General features: G+C 57.9%; 5 protein-coding genes across 5 annotated transcripts; all 5 read right to left on the minus strand.

Annotated features, from left to right (window-relative positions):
- Positions 1-270: 270 nt before the first annotated feature.
- Positions 271-2,547, minus strand: LINJ_36_6320 (conserved hypothetical protein; the record flags this gene model as incomplete). The annotated part of the gene is made up of 1 exon (XM_001469950.1): positions 271-2,547. One exon carries the CDS (start codon positions 2,545-2,547, stop codon positions 271-273), a length of 2,277 nt encoding a protein of 758 aa, XP_001469987.1.
- A 2,952-nt stretch (positions 2,548-5,499) lies between these two features.
- LINJ_36_6330 (putative rab-like GTPase activating protein) lies at positions 5,500-6,996 on the minus strand (the record flags this gene model as incomplete). Its single annotated transcript, XM_001469951.1, has 1 exon — positions 5,500-6,996. One exon carries the CDS (start codon positions 6,994-6,996, stop codon positions 5,500-5,502), a length of 1,497 nt encoding a protein of 498 aa, XP_001469988.1.
- Positions 6,997-8,564: 1,568 nt separating this feature from the next.
- LINJ_36_6340 (putative rab-like GTPase activating protein) lies at positions 8,565-9,806 on the minus strand (the record flags this gene model as incomplete). Its single annotated transcript, XM_001469952.1, has 1 exon — positions 8,565-9,806. The coding sequence occupies one exon, from the start codon at positions 9,804-9,806 to the stop codon at positions 8,565-8,567; it is 1,242 nt and encodes a 413-aa protein (XP_001469989.1).
- Positions 9,807-12,616: 2,810 nt separating this feature from the next.
- LINJ_36_6350 (conserved hypothetical protein) lies at positions 12,617-14,215 on the minus strand (the record flags this gene model as incomplete). The annotated part of the gene is made up of 1 exon (XM_001469953.1): positions 12,617-14,215. One exon carries the CDS (start codon positions 14,213-14,215, stop codon positions 12,617-12,619), a length of 1,599 nt encoding a protein of 532 aa, XP_001469990.1.
- Positions 14,216-17,522: 3,307 nt separating this feature from the next.
- Positions 17,523-19,196, minus strand: LINJ_36_6360 (conserved hypothetical protein; the record flags this gene model as incomplete). Its single annotated transcript, XM_001469954.1, has 1 exon — positions 17,523-19,196. One exon carries the CDS (start codon positions 19,194-19,196, stop codon positions 17,523-17,525), a length of 1,674 nt encoding a protein of 557 aa, XP_001469991.1.
- Between the last annotated feature and the right edge of the window lie 326 nt (positions 19,197-19,522).

A 19,522-nucleotide genomic window follows, 5' to 3' on the forward strand; every position in this document is an offset into this window, starting at 1 on the left:
GCCGCAAGGAGGCTCAAAAAGACACAAGCAAAGGCAGAAGAAAAGCACTAGATCGTGTGGAACTGCCAACGCGGCGGGGGAAAGGGAGGACTTCATCGTGCCGCCTCCACGCTGATGTGCGTGAGCACCGCCGCAGAGCACGCCCCCGTAATGGGCCCACACCTAGACGAACAATAGGAGAAAAAGACGGACGACTGTCTACAAGCATCTCTGCACACAAACTCAACAAGAGAGAGAGAGAGAGAAAAACAGCACAGGCTCGTAGGGCAGCTACGCCGTGTCGGGGTACATCTGTTCCATCTGGTCCATGAACATCTTGTACTTTTCGTTCGTCCGATTCTCGCGAATCCAAGTCTGGGCCTCGGCATCATCGAGGTAGCCCTGCTGGCTCAGCTCCATCATAAAGTCAGAAACGATGTCCTTCATGAAGGGCCGCTGCTTGATGGATGCAATGCAGTTGAGGATGTCGCTGCCAGTAGACTTGTCTCCGGGGTGAGCTTCCTGCCACTTGCCGAGCACAGACGTCCACACCTCCAGGAAATCCTCCTCCCACTCCATCTGCGCACCCTCCAGCGGCACGTACAGCGCGTCGAGGTAGTTCGCCGTGCGTGCCATGACGTTACTCACCATCGACAAGAAGTCCATCGACTTCGTTGCCGTCACGCACGCCACGAAGCGGCTGTACACCTTGGGGAAGTCCTCCTTGACATTGTACGCCACAGCGTTTGTCAGGCACCATGAGTAGCCGCGCGTCAGCTCCTTGATGTCGAACATGCCGCTGTTGAGCGAGCTCATGAAAAGCTCCCGGTCCGCCTCTGAAGACGTCTCCGTCACCTTCTTTGCAATGACGAAAACAGCGCACATGCGGCACATGTGTGCGGCGTCCTGCGGCACCGCCTCCACGATCGCCTTGCCGGCAGCGGCCCAGTCCCCGTCCGTGTGCGCATCGCGGATGCAGCTCAAGATACGCGCGCTGAGGTCGGCGTCGACGCACTTCGGCGGTGTCGCCAGCGCCATCAACTTGCGGTCCTCATCGCTCATCTGCGACCCAGACACCGAAGCCGCCTGCGGCACCATGGGCGGCGGCATCATACCCTCCCCTGGGAAGGGCGGCGGCGGCGGCATCATGTGGTCATTGCTGGCTGGGAACTGGCTGAGGTCGTTGAAGCTCGAGACGGGGCCCTGCCGCAGGCCTCCCGGGCCACCGCCACGGCCATACTTTTCGTCGCCTCTGTCCGCCATGCTCGAAGGCCGCGTCCCGCCACGGTTGCCGCCCGCGTTAGAGCTGCCCATGATGGGGCCGCGACCACCGGAGTGTAGCTGCTGCATCTGCTGCTGCCACGAGCCGCCGCTGCCGAAATTGTTCGGCGCTGCATTGCGGTGCATCTGCTCGTTCGGTCCGCTAAAGCCGCCGGTGTTGCTGTGACTGCATGCGTTGTTGCTAGAGCGGTGGTTGGGGCGCTCGTTGTGGGTCGTGTTGTTGCTGTCGTCTGCGCTACCACCCGAGGAGCCCTGGGCAGAGCTCTCTTTCGGCTTCCACCCGTCGTTGCGCCACTCCAGCAAATTCTGAATGAGGAACCGGATGCGACGCGAGAAGCGAGGATCGTTCATCGACGAGTTCAGCGCGCGCCAGATGGTGTCGTGCGGGTGTGCCGCAGCAGCGGCGTCCTTCGGCACGTGGTTCAGCGCCATGCCAGCGTTTTCGTCAAACCGCTTGCCGATGACATTCATCAGACTCACCATCATCTCGAGGTCGGCATCCGTGGTGGCCAGCTTGGGACTCGGTATAAAGCCCAGGACAAGCGCCGTCGAGCACACGGCCAGAATCACGCGGTGTGAGATGAGCGAGCGCATGTACAGTTCGCCAACAAATTTGATGTTCGCCATGTTGCGCTTGCGCAGCTGCTCCTCGGCCTCGGCGTTTCGGGGTGGCGGCTGGTTCACGAAGCTGTCGTGGAACTCTTGGCAGCGCTTCACCAACGCGTTGCGCACGCGTCCGTTTACGTTCTTCTGGTCATCGTCCCCCGCCTGTACCGCTGCCATGAGCTGGCCAAGCTCGGATGTGGGGTTTTCCGCGGCCTCCGCGACAAGGTCCTGCTCGTACACCTTGATGCGCTGACACAGCTGGGCGTAGATGCCGGAAAAGACCGGCTCCGCCACGGCCTTGTTGAAGATGATATCCACGGCACCCTTTAGCACCAGCGGATTCAACACCAGGTCCGGCGAAAGCGCTTCCTCCACCACGGCGTCGAAATTCTTGTCAGTGAGTTTGTTCAGCGAGCCCTGCACGCGGCGTAGCTCGAGCTCCGACGCGTCCATGTCCTTCTTGTCGCGAACGCGGAATCCGTTCTCGGACATGACGAGCTTAGGAATCTCTGCCTTGCGTTGCTTCTCCAGGCGGGCAGTCAGCAGCACGCGCTCTAGCGAGAAGTTCGGCTCAGGAATGGCAGTCCATGTGTCGCGAAAAGCGAGAATGTCAGCAAGCGTCATCTGGTTCTTCACCTTCTCCTCCTTCTGAGGAACGATACCGCGCAGGTTGAAGAGCATGATTGGAACTGGATAATGTTTTTTTTTTCTTTGTCTTTCTTCTCCGAGACGGGTGGCAACGGGCCCCAGGCGATGTGCAGACGTAGTCGCCGAGGACTACTTGACTGTATCGCTGTTGTTTGAATGTTTCTTCGCAACTGGCAGCACGCTCCGTGTCCTGCAGCCGCGCCTGTTCTTTTTTTTTTTGCTGTTGTTCTTTTCGTTTGTTTCCTGGACAACAGGGCAGAATGTGCCCCTCTCTCTCCTTTACGCCGTCACAAAATAAGGCAGCTCGGGACCACAACACAGCAGCCGTGGATGTCTGCAATGACGTCTCCAGCAGAAACGCCCCCGTGCGATAGGCGAAAAGGGGAGGGGGAGAACAACAATGGGGCGGCGCAGAGAATCGAAAAAGGACAGGGGAGTGTTAGCGCACAGGGAGAACGACAAAACATAAACGTGTCCGTCTCGTCGCGCGCACTGTGATGCTCAAAGCACGTTCTTCCGGTTATTCCTGTTTAAGAGAGAGGGAGGGAGGGAAGGGGAGGGGGGGGGTGGTGGAGATGAGGGGAGTCAACAACAAAAAGAAAAACGAATACCAACCACTTCGTCAGCACACACGACACGGCCAGAAGACGGACCAGGGAAAAACAGAATGATACGAAAACGGCCGAGCAGCGAAGGGCGACCGACACGTACGCATTCGTTCCGTAGTTCAAACGAACGAAAGGAGGGCAAGAAGTAGAGACGGGGAGAGAAGGGGATATGTGCAGCATGCGGCCGCGCAGGAGACAGTGCGCCACGCCGGTAGATGGAATAACGGTGAGCGACGTGCAGCTATGCAGTAGTGGAGGTATCTGAAAGCGAGCCTCTCTTCCTGTCGTGTGCTCGCTTTCGTCTTGCTCACGCTGGCAAATGCTGAGCGGCACACAACGTCCTCTTTTATATCCCTTCTTGTTGTACTCATCCTGTCTGCGCTTCTTTTCCTCAAGATCTGACACAAAGCCGGGTGGCCCCGACTGGATGGGGAGGGGGGGGGCTGTCCACCACGAAAGCGTCCCTTCTGGAAACCGTTTCAAACGGCCACAGAGCACAAGAGCCCTAGAGGCAGTCAGCGAGAGTAGCGGCATCGGCACCAGCAGCTGCTGCCACGGTCTAAAAAGCAGTGAAACAAAGAAAGTAGAGAGGGCGTGCGCAGACACGCACGCAACAAGGCAGAAAGTACGCAGTCTTTACGGACACAGCAGCGGAATGGCCGAGCAACTATGGTGGCGCCAGCAGTGCATCAGTCAGAAGGCACGGAAGGTGAAAAGGGGTGAGGAAGAAACGGTGGTTCATGCCAACCAAATCTCCGGCCCCTCCTCCGTCTCCTTACCGCATACTAGCCAATGCGCGTCACGCGATTTGGCGTGCACCTCGTTTCCCTGGGCACAACGGCAATCGCGTCAGGGAAGACGATCGCATGCAAGTACGCCTGCTATGGTGTCAGAGGAGGTTGGCAGATCATACGGTGCAACGCGCTGATCGCTTCAGCGGCGGTGCGATTAGCCATGCGTGCTTCCACAATGGTGGGTGTTGGGTGGGACGTGAGGTGCGCGAGTCGATGGGCAACCACAGCCGCGGACTCGATTCTGAGTAGCACCTCCTGGTGCGGGGGGTATGTTGGAATCGGAAGTGGTCCGAAGGAACATCCGACGGACGGGCGAGCAGGTGGTTTCACTGCTGCAGCGCCTTTGGAAACAGTGGCCAACCACAAGCGCTGCTCCTCGATCGCTTGCGCGCGCGCCGAGTATTCGGCAGTCACAGCAAGATAAAGTTCCTCTGGAGAAGGAAGATCGAGAACGCTTACAAAAGGTGCGTCAGCACGTCGCGGCGATCGTTTTCTGCGCGGCCTGGACGGTTGCGGCGAGGGATTCATGGTGTTGCAAAAAGAAAAGGATCCTTCTCCGACCCGCGCAGACACATCTAGTACACTACACGGCGTGCTGCGCAGTTGTCCTTCCCCCCTACCTTGGCTTCTCCGTTACCCGAATGCGGAGTCGGCCTCTCATCTCGGGAGTGGCGAGATAAAAGTGAGACGTAGTCCCCCGGGGTGACGATCGAGACGAGCCTTTTGGTGATGACGTCGGGTCAGTGAGAACAAGGGAGTCTAGAGAGAAGAAAAAAAAAAAGATGGAGGCGGCGCGGAAAACGCATCCTGGAAAGCCCAGACGAGCCCGCTTATGGCCCCCATTTCATCTCTCTTTTTTTCTCTTGACGATCCTCACATCGTCGCCACTGAAAAAGAAATATCGTGGAACGCGCAGTGAGTCCCGGCTCACCAAACTGGAGGGAGGGCAGACGACGCGTCGATCGGCACGGTGTCCGAAAGAGGCGTCATCTGTCGTCCTTTACGCCGGGGGACGTGCAATGGAAGCGATCTTGCTCCCCGCTGCACCTGTGCTCTTGTCTGCTTGTTTGGCGTCCAGCGTCGCGTGGTCAGTTCAAAAGAAAAACAGAAAAGAAGTCTTGTGCCTTTTTTTCCTCGCTTCTCTTTAGTTCGCAACCTGCTCGTCAGGGAGGAGATGACGGCGTGCCATCATACAATAAAGATGCTGCTCAGCACACCATCAACCGACAACGCAACGCCCTACAACACCACGTACTTCAACGGGCTCGAACTCTCCCGGAGAGGGGACAGATGGCAACGACGAGAACGAGGGAGAACGCGCGGTCACGCATAGAAGCACTTGGAGGAATCATGCGAGGATGTGAGCCACAGAGAGAGAGATCCGTCGAGAAGCGTGCACGCAAACAAGGGAGCACAGAGCTTAGGAAACGGTTCCGACGCGCGCAGCAGATTCTGAGCGCAAGTCCGCATCCAAAGGAAGAGGAGAACAGGAAAAGAGAAGCAGAGACAGCGATGGGGGTACTACACACACGCGCACCAAATACAAGCGAAGCGCACCAGCGCTCATCACTGCACGTATCAGGTCAGTCTCGATGAATCAAACCCACCATTTCCCAGTACTCGTCGCCATATCGATTCAGCTCCGCTGTCTTGAACTTTACACGGTGCGCTCGCCGAAGAAGCTCGTATGCGTCTTTTCCATCCTGCAGACCTTTGAGCGCCAACAGCGTGTCCTCGAACGGCAGCGTCAAGAGGTGAGATTCCTCCCATTTCAAGAGCGCGATACCGGTACGAAATATGATCTTCCAGCCCTCCGAGAAAAAGATGTCCCACACACGCAGCAGCGCCCGAAAGGGAAAGTGACCGACGAACAGCGTCAGAAACCATTGCGAGGCAAAGAAGGAAGGCTGAATCTCAAGCTCGTCGAGCCGCTTCGACAGACGCGGTAGCAGTCGCGCAATGAGACGCTTCAGCTGATAGAAGAACTGCTGTAGCAACGGGAAGCCAGGGCGGAACAACTCCCGCATCTTGTACCGCTCATTGTACATCATTTCATGCAGGGCCCAAAAGGACTCCTCCTCCGCCATTTGCGTGGACAGCGCCGCGACGAGGAAGCCCATGCCTTGCACGTAGCCCACCTCCGGATCACACCCGGCGTAGGCGTGCAGGACGTTGCGCAGGAAGGTCTGCCCAACACCACCTGGGTCCTGGAAGAGAACGTGGGTGGGAAATGTTCGAGCGAGGTCGCGCGAGATGATGGCGTCTGTCTCCTTGTCCGCGAGCTTCTTGTCCCGCAGCGCCACATAGACGCCGTTGTTCTCCTCCGAGTTCAGCTGATGAAAGGAGCCCATGAGCAGCTGCCACGCGACGCCGCGGAAGCGACTCGGGATGCCCTTGCGGCACCTCTCCTTCAGCTTGGCGTGCATCTTCGTGTTCGTCTTGTTCCAGTCGGCCGCCATGTTGGCCCACTTGATCTCCCGCCGAACCACTTGCCTCCCATCAATGCCGCGAATGTACTTACCGTCCCTCTCCTTGGCGTCCTCGTCAATCACGAAGCCGAACTCGTCTACCAACTGCTGTTCAGAGTCATTCTCTTCTGCCTCGACGGCGCTCTCGTTGCCGGGGCGCGGGTTCCTTCCATCAGCGTCTGGCGTCACAAGTCTACTGTCATGACCCTCCTCCTCCGTGTCCGAGTCGCTGCCGCCCGTCGGTGCCGCCCGCAGCTGACTCCTGCTTAGCGGCTGAGGGAGCTCTGCGTTCCCCGCGTCGTGGGCCTTCGCACGCATCAGAGGTCTCGGTCGCGATGCGACGCTTGGTGGCACGGCAACCGTGCAAGCCGCTGGGAAACGAGCTGCCTGCGGGGCGTGAAAGGGCGAGCTGCCGCGGCCCAGCTGCATCTCCTCAGTCGGAGCCACAAGTAGTAAAGGAGAGGAAACCACCTGAACCACCTGTTCAGTGCCACCAAACTCATCATACGACTTCATCGCCGTTGTGCCACTCCTGGGCGGCGTCTGTGACGGGTAATATCCTTGCGCCTTCGCGAGACTGTCTGCCGTGTTGCGGTTTGCAGCGAGGGGCATTGCTAATGCGCTACCACTGACGGACGGCGCGAGAACGGTTTGTCGTCCGGCGGCAGCGGCTGGCTTTACAGTACGTGGATTGTGATCTGCATGAACAGCATATACGTGGAGGGGGGCCCTCTCGCCCAAATCATGCGGCATCGCCTCGGCGTCGTCACCGCCCATGAACACGCTTTCCTCGTCCATCCTAAGCCCGGCGGTTAATCCCGCTTGAAATTGATCGAAGAAAGAGTGGTGTTTTGCAACAAAACAGAGGATGCTCGGCTGGAAGAGGAAGTAGAAAGACGCGCAAGCACAGCCGTTCGTGTTTCTCGTTGGTAGTACCGGGGTTTGAGATTGTGCACGCGCGCCACTTTTTCTGTGCGCGTGATGCAGGAGTGTGGTGTGTGCTCTGCGCTGTTTTCTTTTTTTTTCACGATTCTTATTCTTGATCACGTGTGCCCTCCACTCGCTGGCACGAGGAAAGTGAAGTGGCCGAGAAGGAAAGGACGATAGCACTGTCGCAACAAGAAGAGGAGCAGAGAGCCTCCCTCCCTCCCTCCTTTTGCCTTGGGCACGCCGACTTGCGTGCGTGTGCGCAGGGATGTTTGGCGCCCAAGCAACCGGAGTGTTGAAGAAATTGCGTCGTACGCACGATGTGGGCACCCCCTGCCGTGTCTTCAGCGGGGAGTACCGTCCCTCGTGCTGAGAAACCAAGGGAAGAAAACGAGCGAGAACCAACAACAAAACAATACTACAAATGAAAGCAGCAGATGGAGAGGCACAGCAAGCGCGTCAAGGGCGCGTGCGAGGACTGCTGCGCCGTACTTTGTCCTCCTCACGTCCTCCAGGCTGGCTGCTCTGCTGCAAAAAGAAAAAGGAGTGTGGGGAGGAAACCGGTATGCAGAAAAGAGGCAGAGAGAGGAAGAGGAGAAGGAGATTTTTCCGGCGAATAGCAAGGCTCCCATGACACACATAGAGGAAAGAGGGGGGGCAGCAGAAAACATGAAGATATGCGCCGATAGCCCTTGTCGTGCGACTACGGATCCATCTGCTCCACCTCCACCACCTCAACCCACCCCGGCGGCCGTCGGCGAATATGCCGACCACTGAGTAAGCAATATGAGAGCACAAGGGAGGTGGATGTCGGGAAGTTCGAGAAGCTCAAGCACAGAAAGCAAAAAGACGACGACGCAATTCCAAATCGAGCGGAGTAGTAACAGATACAGGGCATCAAAGTGGGGCCGGCATAGGGGAGGCAAACTACTAAAACCGCAAAGGCCGCATCACGCACAACTGTGCGCACAATTTCGCGTGAGCCTCTCTCTCTGTGTATGAGCTGGGTACCGCTCACACCGAATACACCGCCCACTTCTGCACTGTGGCACCCATCTGCCCCCCCCGCTCCACTGAAGCGAGCTGAAGGAGAACCGTGATGGGCAGAAATATAGAGGGGAATATACAGAGCGTCTTCTTTGCTGTACGCGCGTGAACGCATGCGCACGTCCACCCGGGCTGGCCTGTCGCTCGCGGGGTCCGCTCAATTGGATGGGCACTAAGAGACGTACGTGCGCTCCGCAACACGCCCACTAACTTGGTTGCCCGTTGTACTCAGTCATTAACTCGTTCATGTAGGCGCTCTTGAAACGTATTTTGAGCGCGGTCTTGAGCAGCTCAGCAGGACGTTTCGACTCCTGAATGCCCTTGAGTACCAGCAGCAGTTCTGTATCTGTGTTCAGTGACAGCAACCGCCGCTCCTCGATCTTGAGCAGCGCCAGCGCGATGCGGTACACCGGCTTCCACCCCTCGCAGAGAAACATGTCCCAGATGCGGGACACAAGACCAAAGTTGAAGTAGTATGTAAAGATGGTCATGAACCAGTGTACAGCGTAGAAACACGGGGGAATAGTATGCCTGTCGTGCAGGTGGGCGTACAGCTTCCGCATCTTCTGGCGCATCAGTGCCTCGAAGACGTAAAAGGCACATTGCAGTTGCGGGAAGCTAGGGGCGAAGACGGCCTTCATATTGTACTTGGCGTTCTCCATGACAGCGACAAAGGCCCAAAAGGCGTCCTCCTCCTCCTCCACCTGGAGGATGAGGGTGGCAGCGAGGAAGCCCATGCCCTGGCAGTACCCCACGTCGGGGTTGTAGTTTGCGTAGGCGTGAAGGATGCGGCGCAGCATCTGCTGCCCCTGGCCCGACCTCACGCTGAAGAGGCGGTTCGTCGGGAAGGTGCGATCGAGGTCGCGCGCGATGACGTCTGCCAAGTCTTTGGAGTCGAGTGGCTGACTGTGGAGGCGCATGTACACCCCTGGGAGACGATCCTTCATTCCCCAGCTCTGCAGCAGGTGCTGCCAGACAGCGCACCGCTTCGGTTGCGGCACTCCGCGTCTGCAGTACCTCTTCAGTGTGTCATGCTTCACGCTGGCCCAGTGGGCCATCATGTACTCCCACTTATCCAGATATGCGCGGCTGTAACCGTTGTTTCGGCGCTCGTAGTCCTCCGCGGCCTTCTCCTCCTCTGTTACGAGGAAGCCGAACATGTCGTGGAATTCGTAGGCGGCGCGGCGGGGCGCGCTCAAGGCACCCTTCACCTTAGAGGAGGTGGCTTGGAAACGGTCTTTCTTCGAGGGTGTACCGAGGCTCGCGGATGTAGCGGGGCACTTCCCTGCGCCATCGCGGCCCTCAAGCCTGTCCTGCGAGACCGCCTCCTGGTTTTCCTCGCTGCTAGTTTCCACGGCGACACGGTTTACGCGCCCCGTGGTGGAGGTGATGGTTGCCGGCGATGACCCGCGGCGCAGCTCTACTTCCTCGGCGTGAGGGAGGATCATGATAGTTCCCTCCACCACCGTTGTCGGAGAGACGCCGGTGGTGGCGGCAAAAAGAGGGGTGGCGTCTTTGTTACCTGTGATGGCGGTGACGACGTGTGTATGAAGAAAAAGAGAACGAAAAAGTTACAACAAAACGACTGTTTGAAAGAGATGCGGTGCACCCTGGCGAACAGACAAGCGCGTCTTCATGCGAGGACGGGAGGGGGTCGGGGGTAAGAGAGTGCGCGGGCGTGTGTGTGTGTGTGTGTCGAGGGAGAGGGGTCCTTGTCGGTGAAGAGCGAGGAAGAGGGAAGAGCGTGCACCACAACAGATGTTTTAGCACATGATCGCGCGGGACATATGCGCCAGGTGGAACTTTTCAAGCCTCAATCGTCCCGAAGAAGTTCACAGCGTATCTTCGGTAGATGTTCCCACGTCAGCGTCGCCAACGACAAGGATGTGCGGCGGGCTCCGCACGTCGATCTCTTTGTTCTTTCGCAGCGGGTCGACTTTGCGTGCATCGGGCTCCCTCTCACTCTCTGCATCCAGGTCGCGCGGCGGGCGGGAACAAAACCATCCGATAAAGGCAAGGTACGTTGATGGGAGGAGAAATGAGATGGACAGAAACAGGTATGCGATAGAAACGAGGAAAAAGTGCAGAGCGGTGGTGGAGGAGGGGGGCCGTGGTAGCGAGGGGGTCGTGCGCGACCGGCCATCGACGAAAACGGCGCATAGCTCTCCCAGCGAGAAGAGGGAGGTAGCGAGGCAACAATGAGAAGCACCTCTTCAGAGGCAACACCGAAGAGTGCGAAAACACAGAACAGAAACGCAGAGCGTAGGCCTCCGAGGCCAGAGTTGGCTGAGGAGGTGTGTACTCGAAACAGCTGTGATTGGAATCGCGTGGAAAGGACACGACACGATGGCAGAGCACGTTTTGGGGCGCACACTGCAAGCAAGTATCCGATACTGAAAAAAAAAAACACAATCGATAAGCCGCACCGTGGAACCCCACTACAGTAAAACCCGCGTAGAGGTCTGCGAACTGCAATCTCCATGACCGCCTCACAGAATGCCGGCAGCCTCTATATGCATCTGAGGGCACTTGCGCTACCTCACCATGACGTCGACGTGCATTCTTCGCGGGGTGACCTCTGACCGCTTCCTTGCACACGGCCCACACAGCGAACTCTGAGGAATATCGTACGATCGTGGTCAGGTGCGCTAACAGGGGAGCGCTACGCTCACCAGCCTTTGCCACCTGGCCGCGGTCGTACGATAGTCCTCAGAATGCGCGGTGTGAGCCGTGCACAAGGAAGCGGAGGAGGAGAAGTCGCAGTGGGTGCGATCGCGATATCAGCATGGCTGACGCATCATCGTGATCGGAGTCGTCGCGATAAAGAGAACTCATTTCTCCGCTAGCATAAAATAGGGGCAGCTCTCGTAGGCCGCGTTCCACCGGTGAGGGAGACGGTGGCACTAGGCAATTTCGTGTGTCCGCTCCATCGCCACCTCATTGCACAACAGAGGCATTCGGTGTACGGCCAGTGTCGCCCCGTCAGATGCGGTGGCGGGGTCACGATCGCAGGAGGATGCCACCGTCGGCGTGCAGGAAGCCCGAAAGAGCTCATTCACCATCGGCAGACGGCGCACGGTAGGGCGCTTCGTCATATTTTGGTGCGTATGTGGAGGAGGGAGAGGGTTTCTCTGCCTGTCTCTCTGTGTCTCTGTGTGTGCGACCTGCTGTTGAAGCCACCAGAAAACAGCCCTTTGACAGCACTTGGGTCAGCGATAGGACTGGCCAACAGTGAGAGCGAACGGCACAGCCGACAAAAAGCGCTCGAGTCGTAGAAGCCGCACAGAAAAAGAAGCGGTGGAGCGGTACGTTCAGGGCAGACGACAGAGGCGCATGGGGGGTTCGTAGCTGAGGCTATAGAAGCCCGAGGCGCAGCCTGCAAGAGAAGCGAGCGAGGAGAAAAGACATGACCTCACAGAGGAGATGATGATCGAACTCTCCCTCGCTGCGTTGGTTTCCCTTTTCGTGCTGTGAACGCTGTTTTACTCGCTGCTGCGTTTTCGTGGAGTACACAAGTGAAGTGACTTAGCACCCGCTTCAGCGCAGGGCGAGGGGCGAGAAGACGACAACAGTGCACGCGGGAAGAAGGGAACGAGAGACGGGGTGCATGGTCCCTCCCTCCTCTCTCTCACCCTCTCTCCCTCGCGCTGGCTCTCTGCCTGTGTTTGGCGGGTGTGCAACTGTGAAACGCTTGAGAAGGGCGTATGGATGTATGTGTGTATATACATACAGGTGTTCACTCGAATCGGCGTAGCTCTTCGATCACCTTTCTCCTACGCGCTTGCATCGCAAGACTCCGCTGCCCGGAGGGGGGGAGGGCGTCCTCAAAAGTGCCGGATCGGCAACCAAACGCATGCACACATGCACACAGACAGACAGACACACATGCGCGCATGCACAGACAGATAGACAGACAGATGCGCTGTGAAACGCGCCTTTTAAAGAAAAACTCTGTAAGAAAGGAGGAAGTGAGCGGCGCCATGACGCCGACCTCCCTTCCCATGCCAAAACTTCACGGTTGAAGACGCGGCAAAAAAAAGAAGAGAGGACGGCAGCCTCGCTCGCTCGGTCCGTTCGGCAGGCAGTCAAAAGCATCCCCTTCCGTCACTCCTTCCATGCCAAACGAAGGGGCAAGCTGGCAACGTGACGGGGATGGCCGCAAGGAAGTGTTGTTGCCCGCCACAACAGCACTCAGTGCGACTGAAGACGTGTGGGGAGGCACCGTTCGTTTTGTCTCTCGACATTCTTCGCCCTTCTCTTACCAAGCACTGCCGCTTATCCACCAGTTCGTGGTCTTGTCCTGCAACTCCTGCCGCAGGTCGTCTTCCATGCGGCCGCTGACGATACCGTAGGTACGCTTCAGATTGTCTATCTTCGTCTTGATCAGGTTCTTCACGACACCCTTCGACAAGTGGCCCTCGCTCACCAGCCAAGGCGCGGTGTGGCGCACCATGTTAAAGTCCGGGTTCAGGTTCATGATGAAGGACTCCAGCACGAGGACGGCGAAGAGAAGCGACACATAGGCGGGGTCCATCTGCACATTGTTCTGACGAATTCTCTCGAAGACGGACTGCAAAATGTTTGTGACAGCGTTCTCGTCGTTGCGCGTAGGGCGGAAGTGCTTGAAGAGATCAGCCAAGTCGCTGCGGAAGAGGTCCGCGTTAGCGTACGGCTGGCTGTCGGACATGGCGAGAAGACTGTCCGCGCACTGGTTGGAGTTCCAGCGCACAAACGACTCCATCAAATCGTGTGTGACAGCGCCCTCGTGCTCGGTAAGCTGCTGGCACAGTCCAACGTCGATCATGGTGACCGTGGGCTCGTGCGGGTCGCTCGTGCAGTCGATGAGGATGTTGCCTGGGTGCATATCGCCGTGGATAAAGTTATCGCGCAGGAGCATCTTGCACCACGTGTTGAGACCCTTGTTCGCCAACACATCGCGAGCGTGCGGCGGCAGCGACGCGAGAAACTCCGGGTTTGCGGGCTCGCCTTTGCAGAAGGTCTCCACCAGCATCCGCTGCGTCGACATGAGCGGCTCAGGGAACTCTACGTAGCGCTCCGACTTGAAGTTCTCGCGGAACCGCTCAAGGTTTTGGGCCTCCATGCGGAAGTCCAGCTGCGCCGCCAAATGCGTCGTGAAGGCCAGGGAGAGCGACGGGAGGCGGTAACGGGCGAGATGGGGGAACCACGCGTCCACCTTCTTGGCCAAATTATCGAGAATGGTAAAATCAAGCACAATTGTTTCAATGATGTCCGGATGCATAACCTTAACGACAACTTTGCGGTTGGAGTTCTTGAGCTTCGCGAGATGCACCTGGCCAATGGAGCCGGAGCCGACCGTCTCACGCTGCACGGACTCGAAGACCGTGAGCGGGTCGCACTTCAGCTCCTCACCCAAGATGCGCAGCGTGTCCTCGTACGAATGCACGTCGACCTCATTGTACAAGCGTTTGAAGATGTTGCGGAATTCAGGGGCAAACAGGTCCTCGCGTGTACAGCTCCACTGGCCGATCTTCACGAAGACGGGGCCGGCGCGCTGCACCGCCGCCAGCAACATCTCCAGCCACCGATCGTACCACTCCTTACGCAGCGACATGATGAAGTACAGAGCCGCCACAGGAATGAAAATGAGAGCCAAATCCACCAAGCGCCAGCAGACGGCGATGCGCGACGGGCGCGACACCACCCGGCCCTCCAAGATAAGGTTGCCGTTCGCGTCCACGAGGGGCTTTAGCACTCGAGGCGGAGGACGCGTGCGTTGCCGGTATTGCACATACCCGGAAAGACCCGCCACGCTGATGGTAGGGATGCCAACCACTGCGAACACCACCTTGCCCACCTTACCGCGCAACACCCTCATCGTTATGATGCAGCTAGAGAGAAAGATCGCAAGATAGTAAAGATGCGGGTCATAGAGAAAAGCGCTGCAGCATCTATCCTGAAACGAAGAGTGCAGCCTCTACACGCCTCCGTTGATCGAAAGACACGTTGCAGCGAAAGGGAGGGTGAGGAAGGAAACCCGAAAAGGCACAACGACGGGAGGGCAGCAGACAACCCAGCTCTCCCTTCCTTGATTTGGTTCGGCGCACCTGTGCACCCGTGGCGCGGCTGAGTGATCACACGCGACAAGTGTGAACGAGCAAAGGCTGTAAGAGCAACGCCGTAGTGCAGAGATGAAGCACGGAAGCAAGTACGAGAGGCATTTTATGTTCGTTCTCCTTCGAACGTCTGTCCATTCTCCGCCATCCAGCATGCGAGAAACGGCGTTCTACATAGAGAGAGAGAGAGCCACACCGGCACCGGCCTGCCACAGGGGTGCACTACGTGTTGCCAAACAGTTGTAGAGGCCCGTTACACCAAATGCGCTGACTCAGACATCAGAGAGCTTGGCGCCTGCCTCAAACACCACCCACCCGCCTGCCTCGCAGGTCGCCTCGCAGCCGCGCCTATTATGGCGGCCGCCACCTCGTGCACCCCTCTCGCGGTAGCACTGAGGCTTCCCATGCCAGTATGCGGCCAAAGGGCTGGGTGGAATACGTTCGAGTCGCACTGACACGCTGCCTAATGATGTGGATGGCACAGACACACTCACATTGTCGCAGATCGCTCCAGCGCACAGCACCATCCAGGCCCTAACCACCGACAGCAGCAGTCATGCATCGCTCTCATCTCCCCACACAGAGGGTGGGGGACTGGGACCTTGGGGTGCCACGCCCCGTGGGGTGTCCCCTCCGCCCCTTCAAGAGGGCGGCGGTCGCTTTCGCAGGTTTTCTTTGTATTTGTTGTAGTTGCTCTCTTTGATTTCAAAACGCATGCTTCACACGCACGCAAAGGCGAGGGATGAAAAAGTCGTCCGTTGCGTCGGCATGCTCGAGGGCATACACAATGGTGAGGGCACCGATCACAGTGAATGTCGCCATGGCCAAAGAACACGGCGTCTGTGCGTGTGCGTCCGCGCGCCAGCTGAAGAATGTCGCAGGCGGAAAAGAAGAAGCTAACGCCGAACCCCCCCCACCACCACCGCCACATAAAATGCGCTAAAAAGACGTCGATGACCCATCGACGTGCGTGCCGTGTGGTTATAGGCATGCGCAGACGCGTGCACGCCCCGCGCACAATGAGGTGGAATGGAAAAGATGTGGTCGTCGTGAGGATAGTGAGATACGTGTAAACAGCGCTGCACGGAGCAGGCCGAACAAAAAAAAAGGTGGACGTGGCGAACAACGAAAAGACATTGCGGGGAGGGAATAAGGCAAAAGAGGAGCACGAGAGAAGCGCGTACTCGCCACGGTAGTGATAGACCACATGCACATCACACCAGAATCGCCGCGTGACTGAGCGGGCCCGCTCTTCCTCCAGCGAGGACTGTGTAAGTGGAAGGAGGGGAGAACGGGGGCGCCGCAGGGACGGGGTGTGTAAACGCCATTATCAGCCGACCAAGCTGGCGACACAGGAACCACCAGCCCATCGCCTCGACACCACCACAAGTTCATGCGCGTTCATTCGAAAGAGGGGCGAGTATGGCCTGCCTTCTCTCGGTCGCGGCTGATGACCCGTTGGCGCCTTCTTTTTCCTTTCCTCTCGTTGCCTCCATTCGCCGCGTGCGCGCGCGTTAGGGGGCGGGCGGTGCTGGTCTGTGCAAAGACGAGTAGTAGGCAAGGAGGCGTATGGGTATCGAGGACACAGTGAAAAGCATGAGATCGCATTCGCAACCGCCGACACCCCTTACCCAACCTCGCAGCGTCCGCCCACAACTACGACCACTTCACAGGGGGAGGAGAGCCGAAAACCGCCCGCCACACTCGTCAAGGCCATCGACGCAATGATGAACGAAGGCAACAAGCGCGCAAGCCCGCGCGCCGCGGGACGGCGGGGGCGTCCGTTTATGCTTCAGCTTTTCTTTGTTAATGGAATATCCACGAGGGCAGGGAGTGGAGTTGCATGCGTCACCGAAACAACAAACATCTATGCGCCTACCCACACACACGCACACGCGCGAAGGCAAACGACAACACGAACAAACGGCAGAGAACTGACAACAACAAAACGTGGAAAGAGGAAAGGACTCCGCAACACACCGACACGCACACACACACACAAAAGGCGAAGAAAACGCAGACAAAACAGAATGTGGATAACAGCGAAAATAATTGAACAAAAAAGAACGAGAAGACACTCAGCGCACGCAGCGGGTAGAAGAATTATTAGTGCACACCGGCAGCCACAACCGGAGATAGAAGAGCCCGTCGACCATGACGGCCCCACCACCCTCCTCTCTCTACAAGGCACAACTCCGGAAAAAATGAGAGGTGAAACAGCTACAGAGAAGGGACCGAGCTGAAAGGGAGGGGGAGGGTCAGGAAGAGGTTAACAACAAGAACACGGACAACAATACCAGCTTCAACGACAAAAAGGCAACATTCGACGACTATTGAATCTCACAAAGCATGCTTAACGAGCTCTCTGGTCACGCACGCAACCGCACCCGCGTGTTTCTCCTGCGAGGAACGCACGCATACCCCTGAATCAGACCGCAAACACACACAGGTGGCGCACAGCCCAGCACAGCCTTTTCGCCCTTCCCTTCACCCCCAATCATCAGAACAGGCACACACACACACACACACACATGACGAGCACTCAGCACAAGAAGGACAAAACGCGGCAACGTTGGAAAACGAAGACCTCTCGGAAGACAGGCGCTGTACACACGTTACACGAACGCATACTCGTAGAGAGGTAGGGAAGGCGAAACTCTTCAAAGACGAAGATAAAAAGAAGCGCTTGCAAGATGATCCCCCGCTGCGCGTGCACCTCGTGAAAAAAAAAGCGAGGGAGTCGACGAAGAGGAATGCGGGCAGGCAGGGCGACGTGCTCTCCAACATGTGTGCGCGCCTGGGAGGAGGGGAGAGAGAGAGAGGGGAGGGAGGGATCTTGCGTCAGACGGTGATTGCAGGCGTCTGCTCATGCAGTAGATAAAAAATCTGCATTCTGCTTGCGCTACGATAGCCCATGTCAGCTTGCCTTGCCAGCCTGCGCAAGTGGTCGGGCTCGCGTCTCGTAATGGAGGGTTGGAGGCATAAGCGTAAAAAAGAAGCGCAGCGGCAAGAGCTCGCCACAAGCAAGCACAGCTCAGAAGACGACGACCTCATGAGACCCACTTACCCTTAGATGCCCCATGTAATCTTGAGCATCCACTCTGCAGCCCTTTCTTGGTTGCCCTGCGCCAGCTCAAGGAAGACCTCCAAGATGCAGTACGCGAACATTGTGTCGCGCTCTGGCGTGTACTCTGCAGTGCCGGCCGGGGCCGCTTCGTAGATCTTGCGCAGCAGCGATTCCATGATTGAGTGCGCCTGGTTCCACGAACCTGTCAGGATGTGCGAGATGGTCAGGTTCACGAAGAGTGCCTCTACGCGGCTACGCTGCGCCGCGTCGAGCGGGTCGCTGCTGGACCCCGTGACCAGAGATGAGAGCGATGCCCGCCGAAGAATTTTCATTGCCCGGTCCTGGTCGTTGAGGTGCACGAGGGCCTCCACTACGTAGATGAGCAGTGTGGCATGTAGGTTCGACGGCAGCGGATGGCGTTCATGGGCATTCAGCAGCTCCTGGCCGGCTTCTGCCGCCGCCATGTAGTTGCGGCGGCTCAGCTCGAGGGCCACCCAGTACAGCATGGCGTACTGCAGAAGGGCCTCTTCGTGGGGGAACGCCTCTACCACGCTACTGAATGTGTGGCCCTTGGGTACTAGCAGGAAGAGGGCATTCTGCACGGCCACCGTGGCAATCTGCTCCAGGGCGACCTTCTCCGTCGGCTCTCTCGATGACTCGACAGCCGCCGGCCCAGGCACGCTCGTCGCACTTGGCAGCAGCATAAACTCGAAGTTCGAGTACACCTTGCCGCTCTGCAGCATCGCGCTGAAGGTGTTCTGCTGTCGCTCGTAGTCAGCGCGGCGCTGCTTGCGGGTTTCCTGCTGCACACACGACACTGCCGCCTCCGCGCAGCGCACCCAGAAGACAGCAGACGCCTTCATCGAGTCCTGCACAGCAAGGAACTCATGTAGCGCGCCTTCGTAGTCCTCCCGCAGCAGTGCACACAGCCCGACGTTGTACTGAATCGGTCGAAGGATATGCTGCCCCGCTGGCTTCGACGCGGCCGTCTTCTCCGCCTTGGCGAAGCACAGACTCGCCACATTAAGCTTGTCCTCCAAGAGGGAAAAAACGCCTAGGTTGTTGAGATAGACCGCCTGCTTCGCCTGATCATTTTCTGCGTTCGCGAAGACGTCGTGGAGTCCGCTGGAATCGGCAAAGGCTGTCTCCACCAATTTCATCAACTCTGGCACCACACGCAGCTTCTCCATGCTGGACGTGAGCACGCTCTGCACTAGCTCCTCGTCGTGCCGGCTCGACATACGGCTTGTGATCTTGCGCACCGGCTTCGTGAGGGTGTGGAACAGGCAGAGGCTGTACACCAAGGTCGACAAGGCTATGTCCTGCGCGTTCTCTAGAATGCGGCGCAGCAGGAGCATTGCCTCATGTGCTTGACCGCTGCGGGCGTAGAGGACGGCCTGGTTGTAGACCGCCGTCTCGTGGCCCTCGTACTGCAGCATCAGGCCTGGTGCCTTGATGTTAGGGTCCTCGCCGGTGCCCTCGGCGCTGGCGCGCAGAGCTGCCAAAGCCTGCTCACTCGTCAGCTGGTGCTGCAGGTAGCGGGCAATCACTAAGTTGTGCTGCACCTTCATGTCTTCCTGCGGCATTGCCCGCAGCACCTTCTCCGCGTCGGCATAGTTACCGGCATAGAACGCCGCCTTGGCGTCAGCCAGCTGCTTCTTGAGAACCTCGGTCATCGGATGAAAAGGGAGAGGGCGTGTGTGGTAGAAAAGAACCGAGGAAAACCTCTATCTGAAGGTCTGCGCTGTGAGGCGAAAAAGAAGGGGGAGGGGGAAGATGGAAGGCGAGCGTGGGACCTGCGCACCTTCGCTTGCCTGTTTGATGGAAAGGGTACGCGCTTTTGTTTCTTTTGTGTGTATATGTGTGTGTGTGGTGGGGGGGGAGGTAGTATTGCCACCGTAGCCGTGGGATGCGTGCGTGCGTACTCAGCGGTGGCCAAGATATTGAAGGCAAATCACACCAACGGCTGTCTGATGAGAGCAAAAGTGTGTTGCGCTCGAAC

The sequence above is a fragment of the Leishmania infantum genome, chromosome 36 (genome assembly GCF_000002875.2).
Source record: "Leishmania infantum JPCM5 genome chromosome 36".
Classification (NCBI taxonomy): domain Eukaryota; phylum Euglenozoa; class Kinetoplastea; order Trypanosomatida; family Trypanosomatidae; genus Leishmania; species Leishmania infantum.